Raw genomic sequence first — 20552 nt, forward strand, 5'->3', positions numbered from 1 at the left:
AGACCGGGCCCCAGCTCCATGTCCCAACTTTACAGGCTATCTCTCTGGGCCAGGTACTGGCCTTCCCCACAAGCTGCCTCCTTCGGTCTACGTCTGCATCCCACCCGGGGAGGAAAAGGAGGCTCTGAGAGATCAGATTTTGCCCAAGGCCAGGTAGCTGGTCCATGCCAAAGCCAAGAACCTCAAACAGGGTCTCTGTCTGACTCTCGAGAGAGAGCCTTCCCCACCTATGCTGTCACCCCGCTTCCTTCACCCAGCGCAGCAGGTGCTCTGCAAATGAATAGAACACATCCAGTTCTGCCTCAAGTCACATCGCGGGCACCCTCTCTCCTCCACCTCCACCTCCCCAGCCACCACCATCACTCCCACCGGGATGGGCAGTTCCTGCCAGGCTTCCATTGTCCCGAGCTTCTGTCCCCCATTCAGTTTCTTCTTCTTTTTTTTTTTTTTAAAGATTTTATTTTTTTCCTTTTTCTCCCCAAAGCCCCGGGGTACACAGTTGTATATTCTTCGTTGTGGGTCCTTCTAGTTGTGGCATGTGGGACACTACCTCAGTGTGGTTTGATGAGCAGTGCCATGTCCGCGGGGCCAGGGTTCAAACCAACGAAACACCGGGCCGCCTGCAGCGGAGCGCTCGAACTTAACCACTCGGCCACGGGGCCAGCCCCCGCCCCCCCGCCATTCAGTTTCTGCAGAGCTGCCAGAAGAATCTTCTAAAAAAAACCCATCACAGGAGTATTATTCAGCCTTAAAAAGGAATAAAATTCTTACACATGCTACAGGATGAATGAACCTTCAGGACATCATGCTGAGTGAAACACGCCAAACCAGGGGGCAAATACTGTGTAATCCCACTTATATGAGGACCTAGAAACGTCAAATTCACAGCGCCAGAAACTAGAATGGTGGGTGCCAGGGGCTGGGGGAGGGGGGTGGGGAGTTAGCGATCCGTGAGTATGGAGTTCAATTTGGGAAGATGGAAAAAGTTCTGGAGACGGATGGTGGTGATGGTCACACAACAATGTGAATGCACCTAACACCACTGAATTATATGACTAAAACGGCAGACTTTATGTTATCTATTATTCTACCATTAAAAAAAATCCGAATGACAATATGCCACTTGCCTATGTGATTACAATAAAGTTCCATCCTTCCGCGGATGGTTTCTCCACTTTACCCCAGCTGTGTGACCTTGAGCAAGAAAATCTTTGTGCCCAGTCTCGTCTATAACATGGGGGCGAGGACTGCATGACGCCTAGGGCGGCTGTGTGCTTTGCGTTAATATGCCAGCGCTTGAAGCCTACGCACGAGAGCTCGCCCTGTCCTTAGAGTCCCCATGGGCCGGCTGCTGCCTCGGGACCCATCTCCAGCCACCTTGGGGTCTCAGCATCTGACCCCTCTGCCTGCTGCTCGCCCCAGATCTTCGCAGGCCGGCTCCTTCTCGTCTTTCAGCTCAGGGTCACCGCCTCGTTCCTTCAGGGTCTCTCTCAGCCTGGGGCTGCCCCGTTTATTGGCTTTGAGTGTCTTCGCACTACAAGGTACGTCCCGCGGAATCAGGTCGGGCTGTCCCCTCAGGACGCCAGCCTGCAGCGGGGTCCCTGACACGGAGAAGCGAGTGACATGTGATGTCCGCGTGGACGCTGAGGTCAGTTCTGAGCCAACACGGCCAGGAGAGGGGCCGATCCCTCGGGCCCAGCCACCCCTGAGCTGGGGGGCAGCCAGTAGGCCCAAGCGGCTCGGTTCTGCAGTGTGAGCGCGAGGGGCGGCTCGCCTACCTCACCCGGGCCGGACAAATTGGGCGCCACCGGCCCCGCCGGACACCAGCGCTCTGTGCCCGCGGCCGGGAACTACCGGGAGCCGGAAATGCGGCGCTCTGCTCAGGCTCCGCGCGGCCCACGTGCCGCCCGTGCAGAAGGCTGCGCGCCCGCACTTCCGGCAGGCATGCACCATGGGACTTATAGTTCGCTGACTGCGTCGGCCGCTCCCGCAAAGGGACGCGTCCCAGGCGTGGCGGCCGCGCTGCATGCTGGGAGCTGTAGGCGCAGCGTGGCATGCTGGGAACTCTCTAGGAGAAACACTCCCCTTCGGGCTCGCGCCACGCCTCGCCCTGCCGCCCCAGGGATTTCAGGAGACCCCCCCACCCCAAGCGGTAAAAGCAGGCTGCCCCAGAACTGCCCTCACTGCCTTTTGCCTTTGCTCGGGCCGCTGCGGGACGGAAAGGGACGAACGGGACGATGGCTTCTCCTGCGTCCTCATTGGCTGGGCGCCGCGTGACGTCACTCCGAGGCGCCCTCGCGGGGCGCGGCGCCCGGGTCCCGGAGGCTTCTGGGTAGCGGATTACCCCCGCCCCCTACGCCGGCGCCTTCCTTTCCGTCCCCGACGCTGCCGAGGTCGCACGCGCGAGGCCTCTCCGTCGCCGCTGCCGAGTGAGTGGGACGGCCCGGTGGGGCCGGGGCTCGGGCCAGGTCGGGGCCGCGGGGGCCCTGGGGCGCAGGCGGGGTGCCGGGCGGGCTCACCGGGGGCCCCGGGCCGGGCCACGCGCGGCCGCGGTGGGGGCTCCTAGTCATGCCGCCGCCCTCTTCTCCCCTCCCGCCGCAGGATGCGCTACGTCGCCTCCTACCTGCTGGCCGCCCTCGGGGGCAATACCTCCCCCAGCGCCAAGGACATCAAGAAGATTCTGGACAGCGTGGGCATTGAGGCGGACGACGATCGGCTCAACAAGGTAGCAGCCCGCTACCGGCCCGAAACTGCGCACAGAGGGTTCTCTCCTGCTCGGCTGGGTTTACCTTTGGGAAAGGGCACTTCGACGTGCCTGCCCATGCTGTCGTTTATTGGGTTGCCTTTGGGGGCCCTGATACAGCCCAGAGGAGGCTAACGTGGGTGTGAGGCCAAGTCCCGACCCGCGTGGTTCAGTAGAAGTATAAGTCACGTGTAATTGAAAGTCGTGTAATAATTGACTTTTTGAAAAAGAGAAGAGGGAAGAGTCCACTCTACTGCTTTATTTTTCAGCCTGTTTATTCTAGGTGTTATTTCCACGTGTAGTAGTGAGTCTTAGAAATCTGTTGCTGGTTCCCACTTGGAGCTGGTCTCCATTCAGAGATCTCAGTTATGGGTAATAACTGCAGTGGGGGGTGCAGGCTAAGAAGCTTCAGGGTGTCTCCTCGCTGCGCGGGCGGCCAGCCCTGCCCCTGGAGAAGGTGGTTAAGACCAGGGGTGTGGTGGTGGTCCGTGGTAACTGTTGGGTGTGCTTGTCTGCTTCAGGTCATCAGTGAGCTGAACGGGAAGAACATTGAAGACGTTATTGCCCAGGGTGAGAGTGTGTGGGGGGCGGGGAGGCTTTGTTTTCACAGTCCATCCTAATTCCTGCCGGTCAGCCTGTGGCCTGCCAGGTTTCGCTTGTGGACCAGAGCACCCTAGGAGCCTCACCCACAGGAGCGGGCAGGGCTTCAGTAGGCTCATGCCACGGGTGCTTCTACACATTCCCAGGGGCAAGGCTTGCCCTCGTCTCACTGGGCCTCTCTGCCTTGCCTGTAGCGTTGGGGAACGGGGACTTTGTAAACAAGTCTCGTCACGTGCTCTGGATGAGGGCATTGGGAGCAGAGCCTGGGGTTGCCAGGGATGACCACAGGCCCCTGCCTCTCTTTGCTGGGCAGATGGTTTTCTGGTGACATCAGGCTGCAGCTGATGCGACTTGTTTGGAAGCCGAGCTGTTGGGGCAAACGTTAATGTCCCTGGACATGTGATGGGGTACAGCCAGCTCAGCAGACAGTCTCGTTTATGAGCTCACTTTGAGCATGAGAATCGGGACACAGGCAGCAGACTCAGTCCTTGCCTGGTGATAAACGTGTTCAGCTCTCTACGTGGTGAGGCACGGTGGCCCAGCATCTTGTGGAGGGATTCCTAGAAGTCAAGTTCAAGATAGGAAGTTTTTCAGGGTGTGTGACAGGTCCTCCTACCCAGGAGAAGAGGGGAGCCTGTGCATGCACTGAGAGACGGGCCCCCGTACATTGGGCAGACTGTCCCTTGACTCCTCTGAAGTAGCTTTCAGGCTGAGCCCCTGCTCTGGCCTCACCTCACCTCACCTCTTTGGTTTCGGTAGGTATTGGCAAGCTGGCCAGCGTGCCCGCCGGTGGGGCTGTAGCTGTCTCTGCTGTCCCGGGATCTGCAGCTCCTGCTGCTGGTTCTGCCCCAGCCGCAGGTAAGTGGAGGCTCAGGCAGCTGTCGTGGTGGCTGCACTGGGGTCTGCTGGGAGTCTGCCCGCACCGTGGGCCTCACTCACTCAACTCTTCCTCCCACAGCAGAAGAAAAGAAAGAGGAGAAGAAGGAGGAGTCCGAGGAGTCCGATGACGACATGGGATTTGGCTTGTTTGATTAGAATCCTACTCCCCTGCAAATAAAACCCTTTTTAAGTATCTGTTCAGCTGCCTGTGATCTCTTTGTTAGAGTCTGGCCTCAATGCAGGGCAGGTGGGGACCCCACGGTGGGCTGGCAGGCCTTACCGCAGGAGGATGCTTCCCCAGGGACAGGGAGTGGCTGAACCGCGGTGGAGACAAGTCTTTGGTACAAAAATGAATACTTTGCGGGGGGGGGGGGGGGTGGGGGGTAGGGACGGGACACTTTCTTGGGTGTGGCCAAACCTTGAGCAGGCTCTGGAGAGTACAAGAGTCCCCTTCTTGGGTGACTGCCAGGGCCTTCCCAGGGAGTGCAGCCTTCAGGGGGACACCCAGGAAAACCTCAGAAGCAGCGATGAGTGGTCACCACTGCTCTGGAGGTGGCTCCAGCCAGCCAAGTTTAGCACTTCTCCCAGGACCGGTGGTGTCCTTCACTCAGATGGGGATGTGTGGTTGGGTGCGTGGATCCTGCGTTTGTTTCCCTGCAGGGGTCAGTGCCCCAGCTCCACCTTAACCCCTGAGCAACTTGGGGCAGTCATTTAGCTTATCGGAGCCTCAGTTTCCCCAGCCATCTGATGGGCCAACACTGGGCTACGTGTAGAAGTGGCTTCTGGGCATTGACATTGGGCCATGTGCTCACTAAGTCTTTCTGGGGTGGGCCTGCCCATGGCCCTCTCACCAGGCTCTATCCTGGAATGTGGGGGAGAGGGCAGAGGCCTTCCCTCTGCCCACCAATGCCAAGCCACCTAGAAGACACTGCTTCCCCACTGGAGGCCGTGGGTTGGCAACTGGTGGCGGTGTGGTGTGTACCTACTGTGTGCAAGGCCACAGCACTGAAGAAGGACCTGCCCCTGTGGGCCGTAGTTTTGTGGAGAAAGTAACCAATACAGCACTAGACAGCTGGGGCGGAGGAGGCTCCCTCCGTGAGGATCCGAGACCTGGAGGAAGAGGCTGGGGACAGTGCACAGCTGTGATGGAAGGAAGTCCTGAGACCCTCTGGTTATCCAGAGTGGTGTGGAGGGGCTAGAATCCACCAGGTGGGTGGTGGGTGGGACATGGAGCCAAGAGAAGTGAGGACCACTTCAGAGGTCTAGCAGTATGTGCTGCAGGGGGCGGTGAGGGGTGGGGCTGTGGACACAACTGGACACGGGCCATGGGCCCAGGCTGCGGGAGAGAGCTCCCTAGAGGAGTGGACCCAGGGTCCAGGGGCAGAGCTCAGAATCCCAACCTCAGACCCTGAAGAGAAGGGCTGTGTGTGGGCTGGAAGATACCACGGGAGAGGGGCCAAGACACCCACCTGGCAGAATCACGCAGCAGACCTCAGGGCTTCTCCATGCTGACCAAGAGGAGCGGGGCCCACCTCCCACCCCCAGCCAGGATTCCGGGAAGGGCTGCCCTGTTCCTGGCTCCAGAGCTGATGGTCCCAGGGGCCTGGAGGGAGGGAATGTACCCAAAACAGTTCAACTCGGGTGTGGAAATGGGGGTAGAGGTCTCCCTGCACTGGGGCACTGCCACCCTCCAAGGCCCCATGGCCCCTCAGAAGCGGTGCCAGCCCTGTGGTGGAGCGGTTAAGTTCGTGCCCTCTGCTTCAGCAGCCCAGGGTTCTGCCAGTTCAAATCCTGGGCGCGGACATGGCACCGCTCATCAAGCCATGCGGAGGTGGTGTCCCACAGTCTCCAACTAGAAGAACCCACAATTAAAAATACACAACTATGTACCGGGGGGCTTTGGGGAGAAAAAGGAAAAAAAACAAAGCAGAGAGGGCTTGGACGCTGGCCTCTCCTTGGAGCTGGTCCGGGGGAGGACCTTCCTGGGTCTCTGGCTCAGGCCGCCCTGCCCAGCTTCCCTCTCAGTTGTCATCCCAGTGACCCCTGGACTTTGCCGGCCAGCCTTGAGTTTTGCCCAATTCTCACTGTGAGGCACTTCTCGCCCCTGCTGCGTCCAGCAGCATCCCCAAGGGCTCAGTCACTGGGGGCCCTGATGGTCCTGATGGGGCCACACCTCTCTGCGCTGTACCTCCAGCCACACTTCCATGGGATGGGGTCCCATGTGCAGAGAGAACGACAAGTCTTTGTAGGTCAAATTCGGTCAGCTCCCCATCCCTGCTTTCCCCTCTCCCAGTGCCCAGGCCAGGGCTCCCCTCTCCTCTCACTCCTCCCACCCGGGGCCCTTTGCATGTGCCCTTGGGCAGCCTGGGCAGCCTGGGCAGCCTTGTGCCCTTCCTGGTGAACTCTGTGCCCAGATACCCTGTCACCCCTCTCGGTCCTCATTTTGAGCTGTGTAAACAATGTCTGTCCCCTGCCCCCTGTAGGGCTGGGTCTGCGTCGACCCTACTCAGTGTGCTACCCTGTGCTGGTCCACATGCCAGACACACTGTCGGTGCTAACTATGGTGGGAGGGAGCACAGAGGTTGAGGGCTGGACAGCATGACCCAAGGTGGCTGTGTTCTGGGGAGGCCCTGCTCTGGCTTCTCGGCCTGGGCCTGGTTGGGGGGCAGTCCCAAGCCTCAGCCCAGAGGCTCGAAGCCCTGGCACTAGCTGGGTCCTGAGCTGATCTCCTGCCTAGGAGTGAGTGTTCCTGGGGAGACACGCACACCGCCTCCCCACCACCTCAGCATAGATCAACCCCTTGTTTGCGAGGTGGGGTGAGGTGCAGGGCTGGCTCCTGGATCCAAGCCAGGCGGGGCCTGCACCACACACTCCAGGAGAAAAATGCGGAAGAGGGGCGGGAGGGTGACGTCACCCGGAGTGCTCCACCCGCTGGGGCAATTAGCGGGGGCGGGCAGGGCCCGAGTCAAATCCAGGTAGACCCCACAGCCTGAGGAGCCCGCGTCGGACGCTGGTGGGACCCGGGTTAGTGCCCAGGAAGGGGGGCCGCGGAGGGCAGGGCTGGGGCCCGATGTCAGGTGTGGGTCTGCGGCAGGCGCTGGCTCTGAAGTCGTGCGGGTGTGTGATTCGCATCGCCGCGGATGTCTGTGGATCAGGCTGTGGACAAGTCGGTGGATCCTGGGGGTCCCTGACTCGGGGGGGCTCCTCAGTGTCCCAGGTCAGTATTGTAGGCGGACCCCCGAGGGAAGGGGCGGCGGTTGCCCAGACACCAGGGCCCTCCCCTCGGGTGGTCTCGGAGCCGAGGACCAGGTCTCGGGCCAGGGTGGACCTCCGGGGGGAGTGGGGTCCCGGGGCCAGTGTGGGCCTCTGGGGCCAAGGCCGGGGCTCCAGGTCCAGGGACGGGGTGTCAGGTCCGGGGGCGTCGTTTCATTGGACCATTGGGCAGGGGCGGGGTGTCGGTGCCTGGGGTGGGGTCTCGGGGCAGAGATCCCAGGCCCGGGGTGGGACTCCGGGTCCAGGGGCGGGGTCTCAGGGCCGCGGAAGGCACCCGGGAGTGGGCGGGGCTCCAGGGCCCGCCCCGAAGGCGCGGCCGTTCCCCTTGCCCACGATTGGGCCGCGCGTGCCGGCCCCGCCCCACCCGCTTCGCCCCCGCCCACCCCCACTAAAAACACCGCCTCCTTCCCCGCCCTGCGCAGTGTCGCCGCCTCACAGGGGGAGACCCCGAGCCAGAGTGACCGAGGGACCGGCCGCGTCCAGCTCCAGAGCGAGCGGCGAACGCGCGGTGTACACGAGGCCGGCCGGCCGCGGAGCCCCGGAGCCCGGCGGCCGCCGCGATGTTCCCCAAGGAGGCGACATGGAACATCTCGTTCGCCGGCTGCGGCTTCCTCGGCGTCTACCACATCGGCGTGGCCTCCTGCCTCCGCGAGCACGCGCCCTTCCTGGTGGCCAACGCCACGCACATCTACGGCGCCTCGGCCGGGGCGCTCACCGCCACGGCGCTGGTCACCGGGGCCTGCCTGGGTGAGCGGGGTAGGCGGGGCCGGGCGGATGCTCTTCGTGAGCTTAGAGCGCCCCCATCCCTTCGCACAGGGAGGCTGGCCGGGCCGCCGGTGCCGTGGGTGCCACGGGTGCCGTGGGGAGACGTCTCTGCCCAGGCCGAGGTTCCCCATCCTGGGCGCCGATCGGGGGGCGGGGCCAGGTTTGTTTTGCTGGGACGGTGCCCAGGGATTGGGGTAGAGCCCGGCGGGCTTCTGGGCCCGCCTCTGGGCGCAAAACTTTCAGGGCGGGCAGGTGCAGTGAAAGCTGTCATTGGAAATAGAAAGTAATCCGTGGGCGGGATTGTGAGAGGCAGGGGAGGGGCCTACGCCGCCTCCCTCGGCCCCGGCATCGGGCATCGGACTGGGTGCCAGCGGTCACTGCGTCCTGGAGCCCCGGGCCTAGCATAGGGTGGCCTCTGAAGAGCGCATTGGGCACTGTGGCCTGGTACCTCCCAAGGGCCCCTGGAGGAGGAGCCCCGCACGTCAGGCCTGGGCATGGCCAGCTCTCTCGCGCCCCCTTCTGCCTTGCACAAGGCCCAATGTGGGCCTAGGTCCCCAACTGTGGCCAACCGTTTTTGGCTCACTCCATGGAGTGGGAGGTGCTTCTGGACTCTCCAGCGGGGTACCCAGTGGGGTCAGGAGTGCAGGAGTCTGTGTGTGCTGGGATGGCCTCCCCTACTCCCACACACTTCCTGCCGCAGTCCCATGGTGCTTATAGCACACCAAGTACTTCAGGAGTCCTGTGAATGTTGCCCAGCCCCCAGCCTACTAGGGCAGCCAAAGTGACAGAGGGGTCATCAGGTTCTTGAAGGCCCTGTCGGCAGGAGCCTGTCCACAGTTCTCTCCTGCCCCCTTCCAATGACCTTTGCCCTGAGGGGGGTGGGCTGGAAGGAGCATAGCTCTACATTCCTGGGACTTGAGGGTTCCCACTGTGGCCCTGCCCCTCCCACTCATGGAGGCCTCAGGCCAGCTCCTCTCAAACCCCCATGCTGGCTTCAGGACACACCTAGGTCCCTGGCAACTAGTTGAAAACATGGCTCCCACAGCACTCCCCCAACCACACTCCCAAGAAGCCTCTTTCTCACGAGCAGTCTTGAGCAGCTGGAGCCCCCACAGAGTGCAGATGCTCGCCCCTCACTGCCGTTCTCATGACCCAGGTGATGGTCCTGGAGGAGGGCACGGTCCTCAGCTCCTCCCCAAGGCCCTCCTGCTCCCTGATCACTCCTAGGCCTGCTCTCTCTCTGGCTTTGTTCTAGGCCAGTGCCCAGGGGCCCCCAAAGGGGCTGTTGGAGGGTTGCCTGCTCTTGGCTGCAGTGGGACACAGTTGCACTTTCTCAGGAGTGGTGGGGCCCCACTATTTCTAACCTCATGTCTCCTGGCCTGTGAGACCCCTGGGTTGCACTGGGCTCTGTGGGTCTGGATCTGGCCAAGTGGGTGAAAACGTAGGCTGGTCAGAGTTGAGCCTCTGTCTCCCCCCATTCCCGGGCTGGGTGCCACACCACACCAGGCCCAGTGACTCATGGATCAGGGCAGGCAGTTGGGAAATACTGGGCAGAGGGCAGGCTCCGGCCCCAGCTGTCTGCCCTCCCAGGGGCCGGTGGCAAGAGTCTCACTGGTGGGCTGGGTCCCATGGTGGACACGGAGTCCTCCAGGGTAGATGGGCAGGCACCAGGTCTGGGTGCGGGGGAATCTTGGGCATGGAACCATAGCAGGTGTGCTGAGCCCAGGAGTGCCAGCCCCTGTCTCTTGGCCCTGCTGCCCCAGGCGAGGCTGGTGCCAACATCATCGAGGTGTCTAAGGAGGCCCGGAAGCGGTTCTTGGGTCCTCTGCACCCCTCCTTCAACCTGGTGAAGACCATTCGTGGCTGCCTGCTGAGGACTCTGCCTGCTGATGCCCATGAGCGGGCCAGTGGGCGCCTGGGCATCTCCCTGACCCGCGTCTCAGATGGCGAGAACGTCATTATATCCCACTTCAACTCCAAGGATGAGCTCATCCAGGTGGGCCCTAGTGGGGCTGCATTGGGGGCGCAGTACGAGCCCCGAGGCCCCTGTTCACTGTTTTCTCTCTGCCCTGCCGGCAGGCCAACGTCTGCAGCACCTTCATTCCTGTGTACTGTGGCCTCATCCCGCCCTCCCTCCAGGGCGTAGTAAGTACCCCCCGCCCCGGACATCTTCTTGGGTGACAAATCAGCTACTGTGTGGAATGCTGCGGGGGAGGCCATCTGTGCCCCCACGACTGCCCCTCACTCCTGCCACTGCCTGTTGCCCCACTTCCCCCAGGGTTACTCAAGAGCCAGGACTGCCTGTGGAGACACACACTTCCTGTGGCTGCCTCCCCTCCCCCTGCCACTCCTGGCCATCTGCTTAGTGGCCTGGCGGCCCATGGCCAGTGCCCAGTGGGTGAAGGGCCCAAATGAAATAGCCACTGGGTAGGGTCTGTGGTGGCCCGGTGGGGCAGCCTGCTCACCCTGCAGGCCCCTCACCGCGTGGCTGTGGGTTCCTGCCGCAGCGCTACGTGGATGGCGGCATCTCAGACAACCTGCCACTCTACGAGCTCAAGAACACCATCACGGTGTCCCCCTTCTCAGGCGAGAGTGACATCTGCCCGCAGGACAGCTCCACCAACATCCATGAACTCCGGGTCACCAACACCAGCATCCAGTTCAACCTGCGCAACCTCTACCGCCTCTCCAAGGCCCTGTTCCCGCCCGAGCCCATGGTGAGCCCCATGGCCTGCACAGCCTCTCCTCGCTGTGTCCTGGGGGAGGAAGCTGCCTGGATGAGCACTCCTGAGTGACCACAGTGAGGGTGAGGTGGTCAAGGTGTCCTCTTCTGAGGGCTGGGCGAGAGTGCTGTGTCCTGCACAACCTCTCCACTCGGGGGCAGTCTGTCCAGCCTCTGTCCAGCTTTGATCTTGTCCTGGATCCAAGGTAGCTTGGTCGTGCCGAGCGGGGACTCTAGAGGGGCAGAGCAGGGCATGTCTGGCTCCCTTGCTCCAATTTATCCATCCCTCTGCCTCAGGTGCTGCGAGAGATGTGCAAGCAAGGCTACAGGGACGGCCTGCGCTTCCTGCGGCGGAATGGTGCGGACGCCGCCCCGCCGGGGAGCTGGGAGCTGGGAGCTGGGAGCTGGGAGCGCTTTTGTCGGGCCCCTTCGGCCAGGCGGGTGGGCTGGGCTGGCAGACGGCTCTACACTACTGCCCCCTGCCGGCCGGCCGGACCGCGGCCGCGCTGATCGCGTGTTACGTCCTCCCTACCCAGGCCTCCTGAATCAGCCCAACCCGCTGCAGGCGCTGCCCCCCGCCAGCCCCCATGACCCCAAGGACGAGGACGCCGAGGTGGCTGAGGCGGCCACGGAGAGGGCTCGAGTGGACGGCCACTTGCAGCTGCCCGGGGAGGATCACATCCTGGAGCATCTGCCTGCTCGGCTCAATGAGGGTGCGAGGGGGTGGCGAAGAGGGAGGGGGAGAGGGAGGGAGTGGGGAGAGGAGGGTGGTACCTGGCCTGCGGGGAAGCCGGAGGATGAGGAGCAGAGTGGTCCTGGCCTCTGCCTCCCCACCCGGCTGCTAACTGCCCTCCTGCGCCCCACCTGCAGCCCTGCTGGAGGCCTGCATGGAGCCCAAGGACCTGCTGACCACGCTCTCCAACATGCTGCCTGTGCGTCTGGCCACGGCCATGATGGTGCCCTACACTCTGCCGCTGGAGAGCGCCGTGTCCTTCACCATCCGGTGCGGCGGGGGCTGGGGGGCGCAAGGATCATCCAAGAGTGGCGGGCACCCGGGGGAAGAGGCAGCTGGTTGGGGGCGCTGCGGAGATGCCGGGTCAGGGGTCCCAGAAGCCGGGGCACAGACTGGGGTCGGGTGCGGGGGGTTGGGGGGTGGTCGTGAGGGCCCAGGCATAGTCCCTGAGGCCATGCCTCCCACCTTCACCCTAGCTTGCTGGAGTGGCTGCCCTATGTCCCTGAGGACATCCGGTGGATGAAGGAGCAGACAGGCAGCATCTGCCAGTACCTGGTGATGCGCGCCAAAAGGAAGCTCGGCAGCCACCTGCCCTCCAGGTGAGCCCCTGACTGTCGTGTCCGCCGGGAGCCCGCAGCCTCCGTGGCCCCCACTAAGGCCCTCCCTCCCTCCCTCCCTCGGCCCCTCCCCGCCCGCAGGCTGTCAGAGCAGGTGGAGCTGCGCCGCGCCCGGTCGCTGCCCTCTGTGCCGCTGTCCTACGCCGCTTACAGCGAGGTGCTGCCCAGCTGGATGCGCAACAGCCTCTCGCTAGGGGACGCGCTGGCCAAGTGGGAGGAGTGCCAGCGCCAGCTGTTGCTGGGTCTCTTCTGCACCAACGTGGCCTTCCCGCCGGATGCCCTGCGCATGCGCGCCCCTGCGGAGCCTGCCCCTGCGGAGCCTGCCCCTGCGCCCCCGCAGCTCCCGCCCAGCTCGCCCCCTTGCTGAGCGCCCCTGCTCTGTCCTTCCCCAGCCCCCTGGGGTCCCGGTGCTGAGGGCTGGGCCCCCCAGCCTCCCTGCCCCGTGAGGCGGGGCCCTTGGGCCGGCTGAGATCCCCCTTCCCCGCCTTTCTTCATACCCCCTGCGGAATAAGGAGAAGGGGGCTTGGCTGTCAGCCCCTCCACCAACCACTCACGTGCTGCACTGAGGAGGGAGAGGTGCCAGTATCCCTCCCCTCGCGGGGGCAGACGCCCCCTCACCTGTGCCTTAATCTCTTCCTCCCAGGCCCCACCCAAGGGCTGGGGAGGGCAGGGCCGGCACCTGGGGTCTCCTGGACCTGCGAGCCCTGCCCGAGGCCCCCACCCGTCAGCGCAGTATTACTCCTGAGGACTTTGCGCCTGCTCCTCCCTCCGCATTTTTCATGTTTTGCTGAAGAATGTGTGTGAAGAATTATTTATTTTCGCCCAAGCAGATGTAATAAATGCGACAGCTCACCCGTCTCCTTGGCTTGTATGTGACTCCCTTCTCCCAACACCCTCTCTGCTGACCAGTGTCTCTATAGCTTCGGGACAGGTCTTCCCAGGTCGGCTCCATGAGCCTGGCATTCCGGGCCTGGGGCTCTCCCCTAAAAGCGCCCTTGGGTCTCCCGCTTCCAGCCCACTCCTCTGGCCGGGAGCATACATTTGTCCCTTGCTTTGCCCTGAGGCCTGCTGGCTGACCCTTGGGCACAGCTTTCCAATGGCCAGTGGAAATATTTGGGGACCAAGCTCCTGGATAAATAAAAGCTAAGAAATATTTACCGAAGGTGGCGTCTGCACCTCCACTCCATGGTGACACAGGGGGTGTGGGGCCGAGTTCAGGGTTGGACAGCTGCAGAGGGTGAGGCTGCTCAGCTGAGCACTGGGGACCTGGGAGCCTCGGGGGCCCGCTCCACTTTGGACATTTCGCCCAAGGCTCTGGGAGGTTCAGGTCTCCACTTGTCATCACAAACCTCACTGGCCAGGTGCGCACACCTTGTTCCTCTGTCCCTTTCCCCTCCACAGGGTACCTAGCCTCCTGCCAATACACAGGAGAGGTCTGGAATGTTAGGCGGGGCGAGGTCTGAGCTAAAGGGGGCTGCACCCTGTTCTGGGGGAGACGTGGTTTCCCGAAAGCGTCCTCTGCCCTGGGCAGTCTGAGAGGATCTGGCCAGCCCTCTTTGGTGACCACAAGGGCCCATGGGGTGAGGGGTGCTGGTGTGGAGCTGGGCACTTGGCTGGCTGTCTGGAGCTCTTAATCCTGCCCGGTTCAGCCCCCACCTGCCTCCTCCCTCCAAGGCATGGGGCAGCCCCCAGCCAACAATAACGGTGGTAGTGGGACTGCAGGACTGGGAGAGCCGGCTGGGCAGGTCCCAGGTGTGTGTGTGCCAGGGGCCGCCCCCCTCGCCGTCTCAAGGTCTTGTCCTATAGGCCCGACCTGTTCTAGTTCAGCAGGATCCCAGGCCCCTGGAAAGGCAGAGGTTTCCAGTCCCCAGCGCTGCCGAGGTGGCACTGTGAGGCCAGCCCCTCCAGGTGGGTGCAGGGGCCAGGCTGAGCTGGGAAGTGGGACCCTTGGGAAGAGGGACCCTTGGGAAGAGGGTAGAATTTTCTCCCCCAACAGGAAGGTCACACACAGGCCTTCCCCGGTGGAACCATCGGGGCTGTGCCCCCGAAGGAGTGCTGGGGGGGCCTGCGAGGTGAGGACCTCCTGCCTCCCCCACTCACTCACCTCACAGGTGCACAGGCATTTATGCTGTTGATTTAATTAAATACCATTTTCTAGTATATTACATGTTTATTGTTTTAAAATGGGAAAAATCCAAACGGGAAAAGGATAAGGAAGAAAGTAAAGTCACCCCACTCAGAGAGAACCACTAAAAATATTTTGGTCTATTTCCTGCTTGGCTTTTTCCTACACACACTTTTTGGCGCCTTAAATCCGGATCCTCAGGACAGCACCCCTCTTTGCTGTGGCCCTGCTCAGGAAGGGTCCCCCGTTCCCCGGGGTCATCTCTGCCCCATCGTGCGCTTGGGCTCTGCCAGGAGAGAGACTCGGGCCTCGGGGTCGGGGGGCCAGGCGGGTGTGGGACCAGAGCTGGCCGCCCCGGCAGCGCCGAGAGGCGGGGACACGGTGACAGCAGCAGCCGCGGCTCCGCCCGGGGCCGGCCCACGCCGGGGGCTCGGTGCCTGCAGGGCAGCGAGAACCGCTCCTGCACGCGCCCCCGGCCCGCCGCCTTTCCGGGAGGAGCGGCCGTGCGTGCGGCAGGTGCAGCGGCACAACTCGCAGGTAGGCGCCTCGCGGGTCCGCCGCCCGCGGGCCCCGGCCCTCCCGCCCGCCGCAGGGCACGCCGAGCCCCGCGCGCGTCTCGGTCGGGGACTCCGGGGCCCCTCGGGGCACGCGGCGGCGGGGCAGGGGCGGGCTCGGCCCCCAGGGCCCTGGACGGGGCGGCTCACCGGCCCGGCGGCCCTTCCTCTCTGCTCCCGGGCCCGGCGGCAGCGCAGCTTCCGGCTGGGATGGACCTCGGCTCCGGTGGAGCCCGCCAGCCGCCAGTGGCGCGGCGCAGCCGCCCGGGTGAAAGGACAGCATGAGGGGGGGAGATGACTCTGGCTCGGGTATCCCCTCTCGCCCTTCTTCAGAGCTGCTCTCTTAGGAGATCTGCCCCACCCCCCAGTACTGGTGGGGAGGGAATAACAGTCCTGGACTGAGAGGAGAGGACCCCAGAGTCCCAGGTGTGTGTGAGGGTGTCGCGGCGCTGGGGGTTAGCTCTGGGAAATCCCGGGCCAGGGCACTGTGGGAAGGACAGGTGGCTCTGATTAGGGGGCGGGGCACCCCGGCGGGAAGGGAGGCCACGAGGAGGTTCCGGGACTTGGAGGGGGTTAGTCTGGTGGAGGGGAGGGGCTCTAGTGCTAGCGGGAGTGGCTGTTAAGCCTGACACGGGCCTTGGAAGGCACCAGAGCTGGACCCTGCACCTGCACTCCTGGGGCCAGGGGCCCGGTGGGAGGGGTTGTGGGGGTGGGGAGGTGGAGGGGGAGGAGCGTCCCTCGCCTGCCAGGTAGTTGAAGGTGAGAGCCGCTGAGGCCCAGACTCTAAGGCTGAGGACTTAGCTGGAATTGGCTAAGTGCTCCTAGCGGCCCAGCCTGGGCAGCATGGGTCGCCAGGTCCCCAACTCCAGGACCTGCTCAGCTCCTCCCCCGTGGACCACTCCCTCACCCAAGCCCTCTCCCCTCAGCTGCCAGGAGCCCCCTCATCCTCATTGTCCATCACGAGGTCTTTTACAGCTATTCCTCTAACTCAGATTGCCCCCTTCGCACATTCATCCTCTCCTGCACTGGCTCCCTCCTGGGTCCTAGCCTCTAGCATCCTGGGCAGCCCCCACAGGCCCTGAGCCTGCATCACCCCATGGTGACACCTGTGCCTGCAGCACTACCCCCATGCGGGCCATACCATCCCCAGCTGCCCCTCCTCTCTGGACCTCCGCCCTGCCTTCTGCCACCTTCCATCCTGGTGCAGGTCTGCTCATTCCTGGCTCTGCACCGCCCAGCTCAGCCCTCAGACACCCTCACATCTCACCCTCTCGCTGCTTTCCCTTCCCCTCTCTCTTTCTGAGCTCCGCTCAGGCCCTGATTCCTCCTTGGCTTCACAGCACCCCACGGCCGAGACCCCAACTCCATGGCCAGCCCTGGGAAGCCCGGGGCTGGGGAGGCCCAGGAGGAGGAGGGAGAGGAAGAGGGAGGTTCCGTGGAGCCACAGGCAGAGATGCTGCAGCAGGCCCAGGAGCTGTTTCTGCTATGTGACAAGGAAGCCAAGGGCTTCATCACCCGGAATGACCTGCAGGTGAGTCCTCCACCCCCAGAGACTGCTCTGGCCAGGGACTGACCTCGGCTACTCAGCCCTGCCATCCTTGCCCGGCCAGGGCCTGCAGAGCGACCTGCCGCTCACGCCCGAACAGCTAGAGGCTGTGTTTGAAAGTCTGGACCAGGCCCGCACAGGCTTCCTCACCGCTCGGGAGTTCTGCCTTGGCCTGGGTGAGCCTGGCCCCTGAGCCCCCCTCTGCCGCCCTGCACCACCCCACCCCTGAGACCCTCCACCGGTGCATGTGGGACACCGTGAGGCTCACAGCCCACACAGATGGCAGCCTGCGCCACTCCATCACCTGGGTCTGTACTCACAGGCGCCACGGGGAGCCCCTCAGCTGCTGTGGCTTGTGGGGAGTTGACCCTCCTGCTTCCCCACCTGCTCTCCTGTGCCAAACCCAGATGGGGCTGGGAGCCAGGCATGCCTCATTCTGGCCGGAGCCCGGCTGTCACCTCCCATTCCCAGGCCAAGAATCGGACCAGAATAAGGAAGAAAAACAGGAAACTGGGCTCAGAGAAAGGGCAGGATATGTTTGTGGGGGGATGGGGGAGAGCTGGGTAACCAACAGCCCTCCTAATCTCTCCCTCCCACGCCTGCAGGGAAGTTCGTGGGGGTGGAGTCGGCTCAGGGTGCACAGCCCACCATGGCTCCCGAAGAAACCTTTGAGTCTGGCTGGTCAGAAGTGCAAGGCACCGAGGGCTCTCTGGAGGACGAGGAGGAGGAGAGATTCTGGGCTGAGCTGGAGCAGCTGGGGGTGGCCCGGGTCCTGGGCGAGTGAGTCTGTGCTGGCCCCGCTCCCAGCTCCCTCGTCTGTTATCTGTCTCCCTCTGCATGCTGCCTGTCCACGTCGCCAGCTGTCTGTTCCTGCGCAGGGTCCCTAGGCCAAGTCTGGCCCAGTCGTTCCCTCTCAGCTGCGACTACCTGGGAGGAGCCGGGCGTGATTTCCCGCAGAATTTGCATTTCAGGAGGCAGCAGTCAGGGCTGCGGGGAGGAGGGGCGGCACCCGGCACATGGCCACGTACAAACGGGCATAGCCCCGGATACACACGACACCTGGCTGCCCCGCGCGCGCACAAACCCCAGCAGGGGCGGAAGCACCACGAGAGAGATGCCTTGCATGCAGCAAAGGCTCCTGGCTTGTCCAGGACTGCAGGAGTCTCCTGAGGCTTACCCTTCGGGGTGGGGTAGGGAACCCTCACTTCTGCTTTAGCCCCTGCCCGCTCCCTCCAGGCAGTGGGCGGTGCGGACGCTCTGGACCCGGCTGCAGCGCGAGCGACCCGAGCTGCTGGGCGCCTTCGAGGATGTTCTGATGCGCGCGTCGGCCTGCCTGGAAGAGGCAGCTCGAGAGCGGGACGGCCTGGAGCAGACGCTGCGGCGGTGAGGGCCAGGGGCCGGGACGGGGCCTGGGGGCCGGGTGAGAGGCCCCGGGAGACGGAGGAGGCGGGGCTAGGGCCTGTAGTACCGGCAGGTTCTAAGCCGCTGTCTTCCCCCGCCCTCCCCCCGGCCCCGGTCTCCTGAAGGCGGGAAAGCGAGCACGAGAGGGAGGTGCGCTGCCTGTACGAGGAGATGGAGCAGCAGCTTCGCGAGCAGAGCCGGCGCCTGCGGAGTCAGGTGGGCGCGCGGCCCCGCCCCCCGCGCGCGGCCCAATCGCAGTCGCGCGTGTCTCCCTGGCTCCGCCTTCTCCGAATTGGTCCCACCCTGGTCCCATCCCCCGCCCCTGCCCCTCCGGAGCTGGCGGAGGCTCAGGTGCCCCTCGCGCGTCCCAGGATCTCCCCCGGGAGGAGCAGAGAGGCCGCCTGGAGCTAGAGCTGCAGAGCCGCGAGCAGGAACTGGAACGCGCGGGCCTGCGGCAGCGGGAGGTGAGCGGCCGCCGGCCCGCCCCAGCCCACGACCCCATCCCCACCGTCACGCGTGCACTCCCTTTATCCTTGAGGTCCCCTGGGCCTCAATGTCCCCAGCTCCGAAATTGTTGGGGATCAGGGGCAAACGCAGCAGCCCGGGGAAGAGGAAAGGTCCTCTTTAGCCTCGATCCCCCCACACCTATCCAGTTGGAACAGCAGCTGCAGGCCCGGGCCACCGAGCAGCTGGAGGCGCAGGAGCAGAACGCCCAGCTGTGGCGGGCCAACGAGGCGCTGCGCACCCAGCTGGAGGGGGCGCAGGAGCAGCTCCGCAGACTGGAGGGCGATGTGCAGAGTCGCCAGGAGCAAACCCAACGGTGCCCGGAGGGCGGGGCTGGGGTGGGCCCTCAGGGGCGGGTCCCGGAGAGGGGGTGGAGCCGGGGGGCGTGGCGGAGTCGGGGTCGCACTTGGGGTTCAGGTCTGGGCCGCTTCCATGCCCGTCCCATGTCTCGGCCCGCCCTCAGGGTCTGCGTGGGGTAGGGTGCTCTGGGGGTCATGGGGCACCCGAGGGATCCTCCCTTGCATCCAGGTCACCACCTACCTCCCGCAGAGACATGGTCGTGGTCTCAAGGAACATGCAGAAAGAGAAGCACAGCCTCCTGAGGCAACTGGAGCTCCTCAGGTGCGGTCAGGCTCAGGCCAGGGGGGAACGGGCTCAGCGCATCTCAGCTAGGGAGCTCCTAGCTCCCAGACATTCCTGACCATCGCCCCATCCCACTTCGAGGAAGTCCTTCCTTGAGTCTGCCCTCCATCCTCATACTGTAGCCCCAGACAGATACCTCTCTTCTGGTCTGAAGGAGAACCAGAGTCCCCACGTTCCCCACCCAGGAATGCTGCCCCTTGAGGCCTCTCAGAGCCCTTGGACTCCTCTTCCCCAGGGAGCTGAACACGCGGCTACGAGACGAGAGAGATGCCTGTGAGGCCAGGCGGCTGGGCAGTGGCCGCAGGAAGGCTCTGGCCACGGCCCGCCTGCCAGGGCCGACCTGCTGTTGCTGCTGCTGCTGGGCTCGCCCCCCAAGACGTGGCTCTGGCCACCTTCCCAGCGCCCGCTGACCAGCCCAGAGTGACTCATTGGGCGTTACTGGAGGAGCTGCCCCTTGAAGGTGACTCGTCATGGCTGGGGCCTGCCCATCCAGGATGTGGGCTCTACCCAGTGGACTGCCTGGCCTGCCTGCCTGCAGGCATGAAGGAACTAACCCCAGGGGTGGTCAGGGTCTCATGTGCCCCCATGCTGGTCCTCATCCTGTCCCACTGTCCCCATCCCATCAAACCTATGTCTGTCCAGCAGAAAAGCCCCCTCCTCCAAATAAAGTCCACTGACTGCACTGTGGCTGCCTCAGCCTCCTGTGTGCGGGAGCCACAGCACTTGCGTGGTACATGCATGAAGCGTCCATGGTACACATGTGGCGTGTGCCTGGTACATGCGTGGTACAGGTCCACAGCCCCATGGTGCTGGTGCTGTGGGTGTCTCCCGTCCTGCCCCCAAGCCCTCACCATCCATCAAAGTTGAAGCCTCAGGGGCCCTCTGCAAGGATGAGGAGGGGACTGAGGCCGATGGTCTCGCCAGGAAGGCCCAGGCAGGGTCTCCTGCCCACTCCTGGCCTCCGTCGGCTCCTCTCTCCCCATTCCAGTCCTTGCACAGCCCTGGGGGGGCCAGCTCAGTCCCTGGAGTCTGGTGGTCCTGAGAGGAGCCTCCTGGGGTGGGCCTGAAGCTGCCTCCCATGCCCTTCCACCCCACCTGGGGGAGCTGCCCGCTGGAGCCACAGGCAGGGAGCTGGGGACCACTGCTGCCCACTGTCCAAGGAGAGATGCTCCAACTGATCCTGCAGACTCAGACGGCCCCCCCGTCTGGCTGGGGATGAGCCTGGTGGGCTAGGAGTCCCTCTGACTCCTTACTCCCACTCTCAGCTTCCCAGTCCAGCTGATCAGCAGGCTCTGCTCTTTCTCCCTCATCCCTTCCCCCACTCCCAGGCCCGATGCCCTCCAGACTGGACTCCCTCTCGCAGGGACCCTAGGGTCCCCTCCACACTGCACCAGAGAGGCCCTCCTCCTGCATCTGACTGCTCGTCCAGATCCTCACCCCAGGCCGGC

At 63.8% G+C, this 20552-nt stretch overlaps 3 protein-coding genes and 1 non-coding gene across 15 annotated transcripts; all 4 read left to right on the forward strand.

Moving 5' to 3' along the window:
* Positions 1 to 1371: 1371 nt before the first annotated feature.
* RPLP2 (ribosomal protein lateral stalk subunit P2) lies at positions 1372 to 4417 on the forward strand. Its single transcript, XM_044750040.2, has 5 exons — positions 1372 to 2429; positions 2602 to 2725; positions 3265 to 3313; positions 4103 to 4201; positions 4302 to 4417. Exons 2-5 carry the CDS (start codon positions 2603 to 2605, stop codon positions 4376 to 4378), a joined length of 348 nt encoding a protein of 115 aa, XP_044605975.2. The 5' UTR covers positions 1372 to 2429; position 2602; the 3' UTR covers positions 4379 to 4417.
* On the forward strand, positions 3351 to 3485 carry LOC123278187 (small nucleolar RNA SNORA52). Its single transcript, XR_006515440.1, has one exon. It is a non-coding gene; the product is annotated as a small nucleolar RNA SNORA52 (small nucleolar RNA).
* A 2711-nt stretch (positions 4418 to 7128) lies between the features above and the next one.
* PNPLA2 (patatin like phospholipase domain containing 2) lies at positions 7129 to 13190 on the forward strand. 2 transcript variants are annotated; one of them, XM_044750132.2, is made up of 10 exons: positions 7129 to 7439; positions 7918 to 8242; positions 10024 to 10256; positions 10340 to 10405; positions 10768 to 10977; positions 11280 to 11340; positions 11519 to 11695; positions 11853 to 11985; positions 12192 to 12314; positions 12414 to 13190. In XM_044750132.2, the coding sequence occupies exons 2-10, from the start codon at positions 8056 to 8058 to the stop codon at positions 12697 to 12699; spliced, it is 1476 nt and encodes a 491-aa protein (XP_044606067.1). In that variant the 5' UTR covers positions 7129 to 7439; positions 7918 to 8055; the 3' UTR covers positions 12700 to 13190. The 2 variants fall into 2 exon arrangements, with proteins under 2 accessions (XP_044606067.1, XP_044606069.1); XM_044750134.2 differs by having other exon boundaries at positions 12976 to 13190.
* Positions 13191 to 14154: 964 nt separating this feature from the next.
* On the forward strand, positions 14155 to 19786 carry CRACR2B (calcium release activated channel regulator 2B). 11 transcript variants are annotated; one of them, XM_070488498.1, is made up of 11 exons: positions 14160 to 14240; positions 15345 to 15437; positions 16352 to 16542; positions 16622 to 16733; positions 17163 to 17337; positions 17794 to 17940; positions 18084 to 18174; positions 18330 to 18422; positions 18612 to 18778; positions 18991 to 19083; positions 19340 to 19786. In XM_070488498.1, the coding sequence occupies exons 3-11, from the start codon at positions 16378 to 16380 to the stop codon at positions 19512 to 19514; spliced, it is 1218 nt and encodes a 405-aa protein (XP_070344599.1). In that variant the 5' UTR covers positions 14160 to 14240; positions 15345 to 15437; positions 16352 to 16377; the 3' UTR covers positions 19515 to 19786. The 11 variants fall into 11 exon arrangements, with proteins under 11 accessions (XP_044606028.1, XP_044606032.1, XP_044606030.1 ...); XM_070488501.1 differs by having other exon boundaries at positions 19012 to 19083; XM_070488500.1 differs by lacking the exon at positions 14160 to 14240 and adding an exon at positions 14669 to 14994 and having other exon boundaries at positions 19012 to 19083.
* Positions 19787 to 20552: the final 766 nt, after the last annotated feature.

The sequence above is a fragment of the Equus asinus genome, chromosome 17 (genome assembly GCF_041296235.1).
Source record: "Equus asinus isolate D_3611 breed Donkey chromosome 17, EquAss-T2T_v2, whole genome shotgun sequence".
NCBI lineage: Eukaryota > Metazoa > Chordata > Mammalia > Perissodactyla > Equidae > Equus > Equus asinus.

What these genes read in the sequence shown, in the direction of transcription:
- RPLP2 (XM_044750040.2), top strand. Translation starts at nt 2,603, where the DNA reads ATGCGCTACGTCGCCTCCTACCTGCTGGCCGCCCTCGGGGGCAATACC. An exon ending in ACGACGATCGGCTCAACAAG is followed by an intron (nt 2,726 to 3,264) that starts GTAGCAGCCCGC and finishes TGTCTGCTTCAG; the next exon opens with GTCATCAGTGAGCTGAACGG. An exon ending in TGGTTCTGCCCCAGCCGCAG is followed by an intron (nt 4,202 to 4,301) that starts GTAAGTGGAGGC and finishes TTCCTCCCACAG; the next exon opens with CAGAAGAAAAGAAAGAGGAG.
- PNPLA2 (XM_044750132.2), top strand. Translation starts at nt 8,056, where the DNA reads ATGTTCCCCAAGGAGGCGACATGGAACATCTCGTTCGCCGGCTGCGGC. An exon ending in CCAAGGATGAGCTCATCCAG is followed by an intron (nt 10,257 to 10,339) that starts GTGGGCCCTAGT and finishes CCCTGCCGGCAG; the next exon opens with GCCAACGTCTGCAGCACCTT. An exon ending in GGCAGCCACCTGCCCTCCAG is followed by an intron (nt 12,315 to 12,413) that starts GTGAGCCCCTGA and finishes CCCCGCCCGCAG; the next exon opens with GCTGTCAGAGCAGGTGGAGC.
- CRACR2B (XM_044750093.2), top strand. Translation starts at nt 16,378, where the DNA reads ATGGCCAGCCCTGGGAAGCCCGGGGCTGGGGAGGCCCAGGAGGAGGAG. An exon ending in CGCCAGGAGCAAACCCAACG is followed by an intron (nt 18,779 to 18,990) that starts GTGCCCGGAGGG and finishes CCTTGCATCCAG; the next exon opens with GTCACCACCTACCTCCCGCA. An exon ending in AGGCAACTGGAGCTCCTCAG is followed by an intron (nt 19,084 to 19,339) that starts GTGCGGTCAGGC and finishes CCTCTTCCCCAG; the next exon opens with GGAGCTGAACACGCGGCTAC.